The sequence below is a fragment of the Dufourea novaeangliae genome, unplaced genomic scaffold (genome assembly GCF_001272555.1).
Source record: "Dufourea novaeangliae isolate 0120121106 unplaced genomic scaffold, ASM127255v1 scaffold269, whole genome shotgun sequence".
NCBI classification, from domain to species: domain Eukaryota; kingdom Metazoa; phylum Arthropoda; class Insecta; order Hymenoptera; family Halictidae; genus Dufourea; species Dufourea novaeangliae.
The window spans coordinates 51734-68115 of record NW_015374146.1 but is presented as its reverse complement, the minus strand read 5'-3'; the positions used below and the strand labels follow the sequence as shown (position 1 = coordinate 68115).

Sequence of the window (16382 nt, the reverse complement as noted above, 5' to 3'; positions counted from 1 at the left end):
TTCTATGTATTACGATATAATAAAAGTGACGGAATCAGTACGTGTACAAATCATTTCCAATTAGTTTTAGCACATTGCTTTTATCAAATCTGTCTAGAATAATATTTCTTTCTTGTTCTTTTAAGTATCAGACCTGGTCCCATACTTTTGATCGGTAGTGCAAATATATGCAGGATGAACCACGAATCGTGATCAGTAGAGATTACTCTGTTATCAGCAGTCCGATCGAAAATGTTTTTATCATGGTTTCAATAGAGCTTTAACGTGATTATAAAAAATTTTTTGTCAACTCGTTTTTTTCATAATTTTTCAAGGTCACCTTCAATTTATTGCAAATACACCTATAATTTTTTTACACCTATCTGTTAGAGGATTTAAAGACGAATTCGGTAAGTATAATAACGTAATATGTGTTACTTTTTTTTTCATCTGGGTCGAGAAAAGATTAAAGAAATATTCGAACTGTAATATTACAAAGAGTATCGTATGCTTGAGCTCTTGCCTACTGTTTGTAAACATTTCGTTCTGTACATTGAACACATCTAATGATATCTACCGATCACGATTCATGGTTCACCCCGTATAAAATCCATAGCCTGTTCATCAGTTCACGTTTTCCTGGCACCCGCAACCTCTACTCACAACACCGGATATTTCGATGATCTCAATTATGAATTTAAACAAAATCTATTCACGTTTATGGTTCACTCGAGTGCCTGTAATTATTATTAAATTATTATTTAAGTATTATTAAACAGCGTTCACGGTGAAACGATAAATCAGCGGGAGAGGAACGGTGCACGCGAATCAGCGTTCCTACGGACACCATAAGCACTCGCGTGGGCATCGCCATAGCAACCCGTTTAATTGGAAAAGGATCCCCGTAATAAAATCGTCGAGTGTTTCTGTTCCTACGACGCGGGCGCGCGGCAAAATCAACCGTCGTCGCGTCGTTCACCGTAATTGTTCGCAGAAGGGCGCGACGAATTTCGAGCTAAGCCTCCACCCTCCTCCTCCTCCATCGTTTTCTTCTTTGACTGTAATAATTTTGGTACGGGAGCACGATGAATTCCGGGGCTGATCCTGCTTATAATCTCCTTCGCCCTCCTTCCTCCCTATGCCTAATTCAATTTTTATTCGACCGGAAGACACTTGTCAGACACACGGAGACACGCGCGGCCACCGTTTCTGTCGTTCTATTTTTATTCAGAAATTTATATATACATAACATGTTAGGCGACTCGAAGGTTACTACTAATAAACGAAAGAAATCAGAATTGAATTTGTCAGGTGTTTGCAGGTGATGCTTCGTTACACTTTCGCGAATATAAAATTTTATACAAAAGGTTTTAGATTGTATGGTTTATTTTTTAAAAGCCTCTATTTGTTTGACCAATGAAATTTAATAAGGAATGCTTAGGATTAATTAAAAGAGTCAATATACCGGGAGCAAAATTTAGTTACTTTGCTTATCGCAGCACGATTTGAAAAATTTAATTGTAAATTCGAAATTTCAGGGAATTTTCTTCGAAATCGTAGGTTAAGTCTACAATTTAATTGAAAGAGTCGAAAGTTCAATTGAGTTCGATTCTGCAGAAAAGATAGAAGCTAAAAACTCTATAAGTGATTTAATTCTACATTCAAAGGTTTAACGATATTACAACGTTTAGCTAAAGGTTAAAGAAATAACAGAAAGTCTGACCAAAACATCTTTAAAAATAATTATTTATTACGAAAAACCACAAATTCTTCTATGTTTATTGTAGCATACTACATTTAAAAAATTCAAACGAGCTAAGAAGTGAAGCAATTTCCCATAATTAAGTGATTTTGAGGCCATCATCGATGACTGTTTACCGCAAGCGGCACTAGAAATGAATCTACCGCCTTAATTCCGAAAAAAACAGAGGAAGTTTAAAACATTTTCACAATAATTCCTACAGCGCCTTACTTCCCATAAGAAATAAGAAAAACATTCTCAAATGAACAAAACCCTTCAACAAACTCAATCCTCAATGATGTAAAAATCACATCTAATCTATATCCAAATCCAGTAAGGTATATCCGTACCCTTCTTGTGTACCTTTGCAGAAACAAAAGATGTTTACCCCTTTGGCACCCCACCAAGATTATCTGTGTTGCGTAGGTTCGGAAATGTTCAAGTGTTGTTTTCCTAATAACGACCTTTCAAATTGACAAAATTGAAACTATTCGTTCATATAGTTTGCGTTGTAATAATCACAACGTGCATTTGGGCCCCACTGCCACTGATACTGTAACGACACAGAAAAAAGGCAAGTTCTGTTTATTACAACGCAAACCACATGAACGAATAAAATTTCAATTTTGTCAATTTGAAAGGTCGTTATTAGGAAAACAACAGTTGAACATTTCCGAACCTACACAGCACAGATAATCTTGATATCTTGGTTTTCAGTTGTTTACAATAAAATAGTCTCTTGGAGTGCAAAGGAATGAGAATAAATTAGAGAAAGATTTAACCACCGGAGCGTAAAGAAAATCGTCTGTCAGCCAGCACTCCTCGTCGTAAGTTAAGTCGGGAATTCCAGGGTGAAAGGAAAAATCGTGGAAAATGGGGGGGGTGGATGGGCAACGAAAGGATTCAAAGGGCACAAAGGCGAGCGGCAAGGACGGCACGAGGAAAAGGAGAAAAGTACGGAGGCAAGAATCACGGGGTGTATACTGCACACACGTATAACTACACATATAACCACGGCGTCGTACAAGCGGACCCTCGAGAGCATAATTCATTGCCGTAAACAGCCGGTACGCGTGCCGTGTCAAATTAACGGCGGGCCCGCAACAACAAGAACCGCCCCTTTTGAGTTACGAAGAATATTCCATTCGACGCCTAAACCCATTCCAGTCATGTTTCTACACCTTGCTCCTCGAAAATAACTTCCAAGTAAACGAACGTTCTGGTAACAGAATCGATCAATCAATATTTTATTTTATTTTTCTTTTTTAGAGGGTTCATCTTAGCATCAAAACTGCTCATATAGAGGTTATTAGCGACGGACACAGTAATTACACTTGGTTGTCGATTAATTTTCGATATTTCAGTGCTTTCTTTTTGGTGTTGTTTAAGTTTTCAAAGGTACATTTCAGTCGGAAATTGAATTTGTTTTTCGAGTATTCGTCGCAATTCAAACAAAAGGTGTTTTATAGTTGCGTATGACAGACCTCACACATAATGGGGGCTCCTGTTTAGAAAGAATATTTCTAATAATATATTAATGAATAGACGAAATAATGATGCAACAGACACCTGGAAAATAGTATCTGTTCACCACGTAAAACGATTTTTCCTTCGTTCAGTAAAAATGGTAACGAAGACAATTTTCAACGTGACTTCATTCCCGCCATCTTAAAGTCATTGAAATGAGATTGAGGTTACGGTTGTAAGTCGTTGAAAAAAGTGTGTGTCGTTTCGTATAGATTTTACTTTGATTGAAAATCTCAGTTCGAAAGTAAGCTATAATTATTGAAACTTTACAGTAGATAATAGTGGATAACAGCTATTCAATATGCTACAAACATATGATTTCAACATTACCATTTCCCTTTATCATTGATAGGAACAAAGACATTCTGGATGATTGTATTAATTGGTACACCCTGTATATTACAAATAAATAATATCATTTTGCAATTCACCGTTTATATAAGCTTTCAAAGATCACTACACATTATACATACATTAACTATCGTGTACGAGCCTGTCACGTTCCTCAACACTATGTAGATTTACCAAACCAATCAAAATGACGGATTTCAAATTTCTTGTTTCGCAATTACTCAAATTATAAATATACTTTCGTCGAAGTTTATGTTGGCTTTTAGCTGATTACACATTTTGTATTATATGTACTATATTATGTTGTACAATTATACCAATACGTACTTTCCTGGAAATGGCAAAATACTCCAATAACTTCTTGTAATGTCGTCGCACACAGAAGCACCGACTTCGTCGCGAAGAGTTAGCAATTCACTAATAAAACTGTGTCGCAACGTGTAATAAATCCGTGTCGTAAAGGTATTAAAAATGGCGTATATTCTTCAGAAAATGGGTTAATAAAAATCGTTTCGCGACATGAATTATTTACGAGCGAATAATTAATCAACATGGACATCGATTTGACATCGAATAATGCGAAAGAGTTCTTGAATACTTAAAATCCACCGATATTCGATAATTTAATCATTTTTCGTCCCCTATTCCAACTGCTCGGAACAAAATCAAAGAAAGCAATATCAGATCAGAATAGATGCTTTGCATGTCAAATGATTATTAAAATTGCGTTGATAATTTCAACCAGGAAGCCTCGACATGAAAATCCCATAGTTCCAACATTGTACCCCCATAAATTGCGTGCGCCGTCTGCCTCGCTCAAAACGCGAAATCCAAGCATATGTTACTTAAGCGCTTAAACGACGCCTGGCTCGTGTCGCCAGAACAAAAAGGGATATATGTAGTTCAGAAACATTGAAAGGGACTGAAAATACTTTATATTGCAGGGGGAGAGGGGGTACACATTCGCTGGATAGGGTACAGACGGCGCGTACAGTTCTGAAAGTAAAATTTACAGGCTTCGTTGAAGTGGCAAGTGACACCATTTTGTTTTCTGTTTTGCACGGATTCGTATGCTGATACATTCTGCTGGTTAAGCGTCGCTCACCACACGTATGACGTTTATGAATTTCACCCTTAGTAGACCTCGTAACTTTGGACATGTCCTTCGTATTTCATAGATACAGACAAAATGATTCTAAAGTGCTACCGTATCGTTGTGCACAAGAAAAGACTTTCTTCGTTTTGCTTTTAACGAACCGTAAACTGAAAGACATTCGAGGCGTTAATTTGTTAATGTGATTAGGATCACAAAACAAGAAGTAGAAAATAATTATTTAATGAAATTGAGCGTCAATTATGTGGTTTGACGCTAAAAATTGAAAACATTCAAACAGTGGAGATAGGAACTTGGGCTTTTGAATTTTATAACAGTCTCATTTTTTCTAAGCTTTGTAAACCTCGCGGAACCTAGGAAAACATACTATGTAAAATATTTTTCGAAATATTTCAGCTTGGGTACAGAAATACATGCCATTCGTATGTAGACAGAAAAGTGTCAAAGCAGAAATTATTTGTTCTAATCTCTCTCCTGTTTCAAAGAAACATTTATAAAATAAAGTTAAATCACTGAAAGTGTGATTTAATAAGTTTCATGTAAACAAGAAACATGATCGATATCTACAGTATTTATGGTAGATACTTATCTTACCAGCCATAAAAATCTCGCATTGAAACAATTCTAATCATTATCGGTCTAGACACCTATCGAAGTATTAATATTAAATAAGCATTACTATTTCACAGAGACAGTGGCACCTAGATCGGTTTTGACCCCTATGCAGCTTATCTGACCTGATATGAACAATTGCCACTTTGAATTATTAGTAGACTGCGGATGTTTCTGCATTTATAACATCCATAATTAGCGAAATGCACTAAAATAAAGATTTCCATATAGTTTAACGCTAGAACTACCTGCGTTCAATGTTATATATAATATATTAATACATATAATATATAATATAATATAATATAACAGAATATAGTATAGTATAAAATGTTTTCGATTTAAGTACTTGTAAAATAAGAAATTTGAAATCCGTCATTTTAACGGGATTGGTTGTTCATGTGTTATTATTACTATAGTAAAACTTCCATCACAGAATCCAAAGTGCTATCCAATTTTGATTTCAATATATATTAATATTTAAAACTGCGAACTTTACGAGCTAAATGGAGCATCTGAAAAGTCGAATCTCAATGGACCCAAGCGTTGTTATTTAAAGGTTAACCCTCGGAAAACCGATGTTTTTGATGATCGAATAGACGACAATACCTGGTTCTAGATAGACCCCCGCTCATCTGTGCTTAGATATGTTCTGTAACAAATATTCTTAAAAATATGCTCATCTTCTTATCAAATGCTAATACACGAAACTGTACTCTCCACTTATCTTCTCTAACCAATAATGGTGCGGGAGGTGCCTAAAATCTTGGGTCAAAATGAACCCAGACACCGTCAACACTGAGGGTTGTAAAGACATGTTTCACATTTAATTCTCGGAATAATTTTCACGACAAAACTAGTTCAGTTTGTTCGATCGAATACCATTTTACTAACATTGTCGCGTGGTAGGGTGACTGGGGAGGGTTAACCCAGGGAATTTGGGTCCATTTTAACCCCGAATTTCAAAGACTTCACCCACACATTTCCAATTGTACAGTTCTTTAAATCAGCATTTCATAACAAGGTCAGTTTGTTTTGAAGAAATTCCTTCTGAAGCAAATCTAAAGACGGATAAGTAGGGGTCTATCTGGAATTACTGACTCGACGAAATACAAGTAAATAATCGATACTTTCGTTTCGATACTAACAATAAGTATTTATAGTATCGAGTTAAAATTCTTAGTTAAAATCAGAAATGGGCAAATTCATTGTCTAGATAAAGAGTTTCGAATAACGAATAAAACATAAAAAAGTACTTCGTCATTTTTAAACGTGTAAACGTGAAAATTCTAATTCTTATGACGAAATAATAATTCTTCCTGAATAAGTCGACATTTGCCAAACAATTATTCAATCTCATTAACTGTTCAAAGCTCAGGGTGACGCGCTTAGGTACTGCAGCTTTTCACTATGTACACATTATTCGAATAAAATTCTGCTCAACTCTGGTTAAAACATACTATATTAATAAAAAAGAACTTCGTATTCATTTTCCTTCGATGCAAGTAGGTATCGATACTTTTGATACGATACTACATAATTGTAAGTAGACATCGATACCCTTTTTCGACACAAGTTATGAGTAAAAGTACCGATACCTTGACGGTATCGGTTTATCCCTACATGGAGACACTTCCTGGAGAGGTGGGTCTACATCATGCAACAATATGGTAAATAAACATCGTGGTGGGATGTCTGTCGTTCCTCATCTCGTTTCGGCGCTCCTGATACCTCCGTCTCCCGTTCCTGATTATCCGATTCTACTCTCTTCACGAGCCCAGCGCAACTCCTCTTATTCTCAAGTTCTTCCTCGGAGTTCTTGCCCCGCGGAAAACGCGACCCCAACGATTGGGGGCTGCTCTCCTTTCGTAGTTTCACCCCTTAATTCGAAGCGGCGAAGCGCGTTGCCTCGAGACCTCGTATATACATATATATGTATATCGAGAATATATGCTCGAATCAAAAAACGTCGGGGGCGAGCGCGCACCACCCTCGAAAATCGTTTCGAATCGATAAAGGACGCCCTTTTCGCGCGGCGACCGCGTTATCCGCCCCGCCACGGGGTGGGGGGTATCGCGATAAAAAAAATAGTGAAGCGTAATCCTAATTAATCGCGGAACCATTCCTGGGGATAATCCTTCCGAGCGAGACACGTTCAAAGGAACACAGTAAATCCTCGATAAGTGTTCGAAGACTCCTTGGCATTGACAAGGAGAAGTCCCTACGTGTAACGCTGACTTTTTAATAAGGTTTAGCACCGTGGGCTTGGAATTCTGAAGTCAATGATATTTATTTCAGTCGCATATGGCCATTTGTTTATGAAATATTTAATGTTCAGTATCGGGGAGCCTTCGAACACTCATGGAGAATTTACTGTATGCAGAGAGTATCGAATCCTCGGAGTATACGTACCGTTAGAGCTGACGCGCAGTGGTTTAAAATTACGAAAATTTGACGAAAACTTAGAAACAAATGCAAATGAAATTTCGTATTCGTTGTTGCACAAACAATTTGTTCACAATTCTCATCGATAAGTCGCTGATAACTCATAAGAATGTTAACCACCATTAGAATTATTATACTTGTTTATATAAAAGTCAAGAAAACTACGTGAAACGGTCGTTAAAAAAAGTTTAGGTACGACTGCAAACATTCATATAACATTCATATGCAAATTTTGCAATTCATAGAATTGGAAAAAATATGTTATTAATCCTTAGTTACGTTTGTTTCATTAACGCTAGGTCCACCAAATCCGTCAAAGTGATGGATTTCAAATTTCTTGTTTTACAATTATGTGCGGAAATCGTGAAGCTGCTTTTGTCGGAATTTGTTGACTTTTAGTTTATTATACATTTTGTACCATACTACATTATGTTGTATTATATATTGTTCATATCAATATATTATACAATTTAATTTAGTATACATTAAACGCTGGTAGTTCTAGCGTTAACGTGTAAACATAAGTCAAACAGTCACATTGTCATGACTAGAATACAGATGTTTATGGAAGAACCAGAATGAAAGAAACGTTTGTTTCATCCGTTAATCTTTTCGTTGGGTATAACTAGTATTTAATTTACTGCGATTTAATGTCTAAATATGTCAAAGTAGACAAACACATACAACAGTATCGACACAGCTCTAATCTTCAGTCACGTATGAATTTATAACGACAGATATGCTATTTTTTATCATACATCATGTTATTCAATGCCAAAGGATCAAAAGTATTCCATTAACCCTCCGTAACCAAACTATATGTTGCACTTCATAGGCAACCTAGGTCGTTCATATTCAAGCTCAATTGTTTCACTACGTTAGGCTTTCAAAAAATCTGAAAAAATCTTGGAATACTTATCAAAGTCTCTATTACATTATACACGACATATATGTTGTATAATTATGTATAAAAAATCATTCTTTTATAATTTCCTTTTTTTCTACTGATTCTTGAAAACAGATATAGTAATGTACTTCCTTCTCAAATCCTATTGAACATCTTTTTTCCCTAAAGATCAAGAATTACAAACACAGTGAGTAAATTCATTCAAGACAAAAAAATCATGTCCATGGTCCTGACTCTGCAATCACTGTCAGCGATTTTCCACACCATCTTTACTTATAAAGTTTCACAATTCGAGTTTCGAGAATGTAAAAATCAGGTTCCAAACCCATCCCTAAAAGTGAATCAAATCAGCAACGGCGGTGCTCTAAAAACACCACGCCTTTAATGTCACGCGAGTACGAGAGAGTCGCTACCCCCTAAGCGCAGGGAATCTGGGAAAGGCGGTACAGTAGCAAGAGGCCAAAACACACGCTAGCTCACCTTTGCATTCGTTGGCATCTCTGGCAGTGGCTCGTGCCCAGGGTCGGTCGAAGTGGAACGGTCGGCACATCTCGCAGTCCCTGCCGGCTGTGTTGTGCCTGCACTCGCAGGCGAGCTCGCCGTCCTTGCCGGGGATACACCTTGCCGCGTGGCCGTTGCACTTACACCTGCCGCCGACGGCGAAGTCGGAGACGGCGTAGTGATGTGCCAGAGTGCCTGTCCCGAGATTGCTCGCCAGGGTGCTGGTGGTCGGTGTGGAGACGGTCACCGCGGCTACGAAGCTCATGTCCTCGATGTCTACCGCGTCGTTCGATTCCATTTCCTGGGGGGCGATCACCTGATGAACCGAGGGCAACTGGGTAGCCAAAGTATCGACAATTTGTCCACCTCCACCCCTAAGCAGACTCGTCTTCTGATTCTTCATCCTCTCCTCCCGTTCTCTCTCGCGTTTCGCCAGCTCCTCGAGACCAAGCCCCAGCCCGTGATCCCGTTCGTCAACGGTCCCAAGCTGCGAGACTTGCTGTTGTTGCTCCTGGGGGGGCTGTTGGGGCATATGAAGCCGATTGAACACGACACGTACATCGGTGGCCGTAACCCAATCCTGTAGCACAGGCGAGTTATCGAAGTCCGAGGCGGACGGTCGACCCTCGAGGGTGCTGAACGCGATCCTGCCGACAGGTCCTAAACTATCGCCGCCTGTGTACCGATGGCTGTCGGTGCATCTCGCCTCTTGTTCGTTCGCCTTGGTGATCGTCGCACGATTCGGTCGACCGTAGACACGACGACATTGGGACGAATAGAACTGGAACGGTTGCCAGGTTTTCCCATAGTCCATTGACTTGTAGATCGCGATCGAGTCCGGTTTCGCCGCTTTCGGGCAGAATTGCAGACTCACGTAGGTCAGTTCGTACTTCTTCCCGAGGGAGAGGGTCAAGGTCACGTTGTCGGGGGGTGCGGAGAAACTCTGCGAGGTGACCAACGGCTCGCTACGCCAACAGGTCACGTTGCTCGGGTTGTTCAGGTCCGTCAGATAGCTGGCGGGGAAACGTCGCCGTGGCGTGCTGTCGTCGCAAATATGGCACGGACCTATGCCGGTGCTACCGCCTGGTTGTTCGATCACATCGCAGTATTTGGTGCGTCCACTGTTGCCGCAGGTCGACGAGGCCTCGACCGCCGCGCCGAAGGCAGCGTTCACAAAATCCGGGATACAACGTCTTGGCCTGTCCTCGTCGTAACAGGGATCGGACGGATGCTGCTGGCTGGAGAACATCTTGGCGTACATCTCGTTGCCCGCCAGGGTGCCCCGTAAACGGAGCAGGATCACGCCGAGAATGAATCCCAGCGTCCACGTTGGTCGGCTCTTCATCCTTCGACTTCTGTAGTTTCCAACACCGATCGGACGAGACTTATCTCTCTTCCTTTTTGTCCCTTTTTCTTTCCTCTCGTTCACCTCTCCCCCTGCCCCTCCCCCTGTTACCCTTGCCCTGTCACCTACGCGCAAATTGTCCTTCCTTCCTCCGTCCAACGATTTCCTCTTTCTCTCTTTATTCGTCCCACGAAAGATGCAGCCGGCAGAGACCGGAGGGTAGCAATCTCGCGGCGCAATCCTGTTTTCCCGATGTCTGGCGAGGTTACAAAGTTGATCGTCCCCCTTTTTTACACACCACTTCTGCTAGTCATCGTGACCGATACACACAACTAACCTCTAAGAATGGTAATGCCCGCCGCAGAGCTCCTCTCGAACTTACCACCGACTCGCATCATCGAACGGACACGGGTCCAGATCGCGACAACTCGAGTGTTCACTGTTCCACCGCGTTCCTTGTTCAGCGAAACGATGATATTCAACGTTGTCACACAACTCGTTCCTCTTCTCTCTTCCGATCGACAACCGGCTTCGATGTTATCTCATCGAGTCCTCGAAAAACACCGTGGATCTTCACGCGACACAAGACGGTGTCAGTTTCATTTCTAAACGTATGTATTCGAAGACGGCTTCCAATGTTGTATGGCGCGACGCGTGGTGCACACACAGACACACAGAGAGACGAAACACGTCGTTGCTCCTCGTGAAACAACGGAAAGACGGAACGCGACCAACGAAAGGGGGAAGACACACGTTAGATGAAACGGGAACGAGGAACCGGCAACAACGACACTTTCCCGAGGGCGGCTCGCCGCTAACTGAATCACCGTCTTTGCACGGTGTGCATCCGAACTGTTCCGAGTCCCTCTCTCTAGCCAACACACCGTAACTCCCCCCTCCACTCCCAGCTGGCGCGCTCGTCTCTCCCGCTCCAGTCTAGAGTCTCCCTCTCTCTTCGCTTTGACCGTCGGCTCGCACCCTCTTATCCGAAGAGACCAATTCCTCTCCGGCCAATCCGACAGCGCCACTATACTCGCCTCGTCCCCACCACCACCCGCGTTCCGCCACACTGGAGAAGATCCGTGGATCCAGCAGCAGCAGCAGCCGCCGCGCCACCGGAAGCCGACCGACCACTGGTCCACCCGGCACGATTCTTCTTCTCTTTTCATCGAGGGAAGATCGGCCCGAAGGAATCTTGAGAGTGGACTTATTCATTTTTCCTCGGTGCATTTTTCGTCGACCGGTCGCGATCGCTTTCAAAGGACCATCTTGTGTCAACTCTTCAGAGGACATATTGGCCCCGAGAGGGTGACCGAGAGGATTTTTGATGCCGAAAGATATACGACGCGATATACAGGCTGAAGGAAAAAAGGGTTTCGTAACTTCTAGGATAGATAGTACATACTCGCCAAATGATTGAAAAACTCTTAATAAACATGGGTCGAAAAATTAATATTTCCAAGATTATAAACAATTTTTAGTTTCGGGTAAAGCAAGTGACTTTCTTGGGCACGGGAGCTATTATACCGTATGGAAACAATGAAGAAAATTGTGAAAAAACTAATAGGAATTATAGAATATCTTCCGTAACCAGGAAAAAAAGAAACGATAAGATGATCCGTGGGTTCTATACAGTACGATAGCTCACGGACCGAGAAAATTCCTTGTTTTAACCGAAATAAAGAATTATTTATATCTTTGAAAATATTAATTTTTTAACCTATGTTTATTAGAACTTTTTCTCCTCATTTGGCAAGTACTATCTGTCCCAAAAGTTATGAACCCTTTTTTGTTTCAGCCTGTATTTTGGAGGGTTCTGGTCACGATGAATTGAATGGCAGTGGCAGACTGGGTCTAAAAATATTGGTTGCCAGGCGATAAGAGTGGTACCACCCACTTGCAACTATAATAGTGAAAATACGGAACTTCTATTTTATTTTCATACTACTAAAAGGTCATTACCATTTTCAAGATATTGTTTAATGTTTAAGCGGACTTATTTGCAGTCGGGTTACCTGACACCTTGGTCAGTCCGTCACTGTTGAATGGTACTATTTTTTATTCGGTAGTTTGCTCCTCAATAATGAATTTTAAAACGGTATTAAGAATTTGTATTGTGCCTATATTATTATTATTATTATATAAATAACACTACTTAAAGGGACTACGAACGCTTGAAAAAGTGTACGATTTAATTCATATCGTCCATGCTGCAATGGACATCGTGTTTTCCAACATTACTGGAGCAGAGCCATCAGCGTGCGTTACAAGAATCGCCATGCCACAACCTTTGTCGGCCTGCTCCGATCACAATTTTAGTGTCTGCGAATTAAACAAATGAATTTTTAAAAGGAAAGATTACGAAACATGGATATATTTCTTTGGAATTTTTTCAGCCTTAATATTTTTGTATTGCAGAAATAACTTTGTGTATAAAACATAAAATTATTTAGAAAGTACGATCCCTTACGATTTAAAACTTATCTTTACGATGTAACTTAGTCTACATTGTTCGAAAATATTTATGATACTTCAGAATATTTAAATATTATGGTCTGATAGTAACTGAAAGAAAATGTGACCTCGGAAATCCAGATCAGTCACAAAAACCGTGTTCGTACTATCGATAATCGTATCAAATACACATTCATTTTTTAAGTACTCACGTTTTCACATATAAATGCTATAAAATACAGTAGTTGTATTGTATTAAGATTTGAACTGCACACTGTAGACACAACTAAAAATCAAACATACCCAGAAGAGGCTCAAAGTAGACATGCCTCGAGTATTCGGGTTCTTTCATGTCAGGATGGATTATGACACCCACTGAAGCGGTAAGTAACAGATTCGACGGTATTTTTATGTCAGATTTTGTCGAATTGGTTATTAGAATGTTTACATATCCTATTTCTTATTTCAGCGTTCTATACCATTGAGATGTGATGACTTCAAGATACAAGTGACCCACCGGGTATAGTAACATAGATATTTAGTTTCACGTAGTACAACCATGTCGGTATTTTCTTCGTGTTTATTTAATTGTACTTTTTTGCTTCTTGCTTTTTAGGATGAATGCAGGGGATGGAGACTTGAAAGTTTACGTCACGGAGGTCAGCGTGCAACTACTGGAAAATTCTATATTAGTACTGGGTTATTAGAAAATTCATCTCCGTTTACAAAAACGCAGGGTTAGGTGTAAACAACGAATAATTATAAAACATGATACTAACGAAAATAATGTAATTAGAAATGCAAATGTTCTGCTGACATACATCTCCAAGTGTATTCTATAAATTTCAATACATTTTGCAGTAAATGTTACCCATTATTTGTATACCATACCAATCTGGGATATGTTTAGTTTATAATTTTTGAGGACACAAGTTCGCTGCAAGATAACGAAATATGAATCATATTACAGTGATTCCTCGATGAATACGACACGAACAACGGCATTATTCCCACCACTGGGGGGGGGGGGGTGGTCCCCCTCTGGAACCAATCAAAATAGAGTAAACAGAAGCTAAGCAGAGACTCGGCTTCGTGCCAAAACAAAATTATGAGGGACTAAAAAGTTTTTCGCCTTACCACAAATACTCCGAAGCGGAACCGAGTTTGTCGCACTCATCGAGACATTACTGTAATAGTTTTGCAGAAGTTTCGACGATTTTAAACTGTAAATACATATTACACTGTGAAAAAAGGCATAACATTTAACTTTTTAGCTACTATATACGCCACTATAGGGGCTCATTTGTTCATCTCGCGTTGAAAATCGTGCAGGTACATTATTTATTTTTAAACGTGGCTAAATAGTGGAAAGTATCAAAGTGTGAAACATTATAGCGGGAAGAATCAAACATCGTTTACGTGCATTCCGCGGCAAAGCTGTCCGTAGCACAAATATAACAAAATATAACAAACAATATAAACAAATGTTCCACCGTAGCTAAAATGTTGATATTCCTAAAGTATTCACGTTGATTTACCTTGGTGTATATTGCTAAAAAAATTTTGAAGTAGCGACGTTTGTTCCACCAACGTTAAACTGTACCCTGCAGGTTACATAAAGACCCCAAACGTTGTGATTAACTTAAGTCTAGTAAGTTTGACTATTCAGACATGGTAGATAAGCCTGAGAGTCTGACAATCTTCCGCTGAAAGAATCTGAAGCTTAGCCAGTTAGAAAAATCGATGAATACAACCTAATAATCTCTCATACTAATAGAAACAGAAATAACTCGAAAACCGAATCCTCGAACGAAATTTCATCTTAGTTTTGCGTGTAGCATGCACCCTATCAAACTGTCCCACATTTGTATTAACACCCTGTAGAATCATTTCTGCAAATAACCTACAAAAATCTGTAGTCGCGTAGACATCCACGATCTACTAACAAGCATCATCATCAGTTAGAAAGTAATCTAAGACGCTACTTATAACGAATAATAGTGATCATTCTCACCAAGGAAATAATGTAACCCTCAAAACACGTGTTTCCCATATCGCCAATTTGTCAACCACTGAAAGACACGTGCCCCAACGGGAGACAATGGTCATAACAAAACAGAAAATCGAATTACATTTTAGATAACCAGGAATTAAAACAGAAATCCGTAGAATTCAACGGATGGAGATCCTCAACTGTTCGAGAACGGTTCGAAAGGTTCCTTTTCCGGCGAATTCGACGAGAAGACAGGTCTCTGGGACGCGTGCATGGATTATGGGAGCGGGTTCCCCGGAGGGTCCATCGGCCGAATTGGCGGGCCCGGGGAAAAAAAGCAGAACGGGAATGCCGGGACGATACGACGCGTCGGAAAGCCATGGACCACGGGGGACAGACGAAGAGGGACAGAACACCGAGGCTTCTTGCGGGCCGTCACGCGATCCTCGACGGATCCTCGAAGAAAGCCTCTTGTTAGGCCCCACGATCCTCGTGAATTAAACGGTCTCTAACTTTTTAATAGAAGTCCGTGTCAGTTTTCGGTCGCGTGACCGATAAATACGGTCGGAGTGGTGCTTCTCCAAAGGGGAAATGTTGCCTATCGCCTATTCGGCCTTGTTACGCCTCTAAAGTTCCTTTTTATTATTGTATGGAGAATCATCGTATATACGGAGCAAATTTCCAACAAGGAAAATAATATAAAATGTGAAATATTTTTTAAGGACTTCAACGCATTGCCTTCGTCGCTTTAACCTGTTAACCCTCGACATACAGGGCCATTTTTAACGATAACTAAAACTTGGTATTCGTTCTTATTGTGACTCTAAGGTTCCTTTTTATTATTGTATGGAGAATCATCGTATATACGGAGTAAATTGCCAACAAGGAAAATAATATAAAACGTGAAATATTTTTTAAGGACTTCAACGAGTTACCTTCGTCGCTTTAACCTGTTAACCCTCGACATACAGGGCCATTTTTAACGATAACTAAACCTTGATATTCGTTATTGTTGTGACTCTAAGGTTCCTTTTTATTATTGTATGGAGAATCATCGTACATGCGGAGCAAATTTCCAACAAGTTTATATTATAATAAGGAAAATAATATAAAACATGACATTCTTTTTAGAGACTTTAACGCGTTACGTTCACCGCTTTAATCTATTAACCCTCGACATACAGGGCCATTTTTAACGATAACTTAAACTTGATATTCGTTTTTATTGCGCCTCTAAGATTCCTTTTTGTTATTGCATAGACAGTTCTGACCATTTTATGTTTCGATAAAGAAAATAGTATAGAGCTTCAAATTTTTTTTAGAGACTTCAACGCGTTACCTTCATCACTTTAACCTGTTAACCCTCGGTATAGAGGACCATTTTTATCTATAACTAAAACTTCGTTATATGTA

General features: G+C 39.9%; 1 protein-coding gene across 1 annotated transcript; it reads right to left on the bottom strand.

Moving 5' to 3' along the window:
- Positions 1–994: 994 nt before the first annotated feature.
- LOC107191473 (netrin-A-like) lies at positions 995–10522 on the bottom strand. Its single transcript, XM_015580534.1, has 2 exons — positions 9157–10522; positions 995–1083 (listed from the first exon to the last, which is right to left on the bottom strand). Exons 1-2 carry the CDS (start codon positions 10520–10522, stop codon positions 995–997), a joined length of 1455 nt encoding a protein of 484 aa, XP_015436020.1.
- Between the last annotated feature and the right edge of the window lie 5860 nt (positions 10523–16382).

Excerpts from the sequence above, each read along its gene's own strand:
- LOC107191473 (XM_015580534.1), bottom strand. The coding sequence starts at position 10,522 with ATGAAGAGCCGACCAACGTGGACGCTGGGATTCATTCTCGGCGTGATC. Across the intron at positions 1,084-9,156 it reads AGATGCCAACGAATGCAAAG|GATCAGCCCCGGAATTCATC; the intron begins GTGAGCTAGCGT and ends GATTATAAGCAG.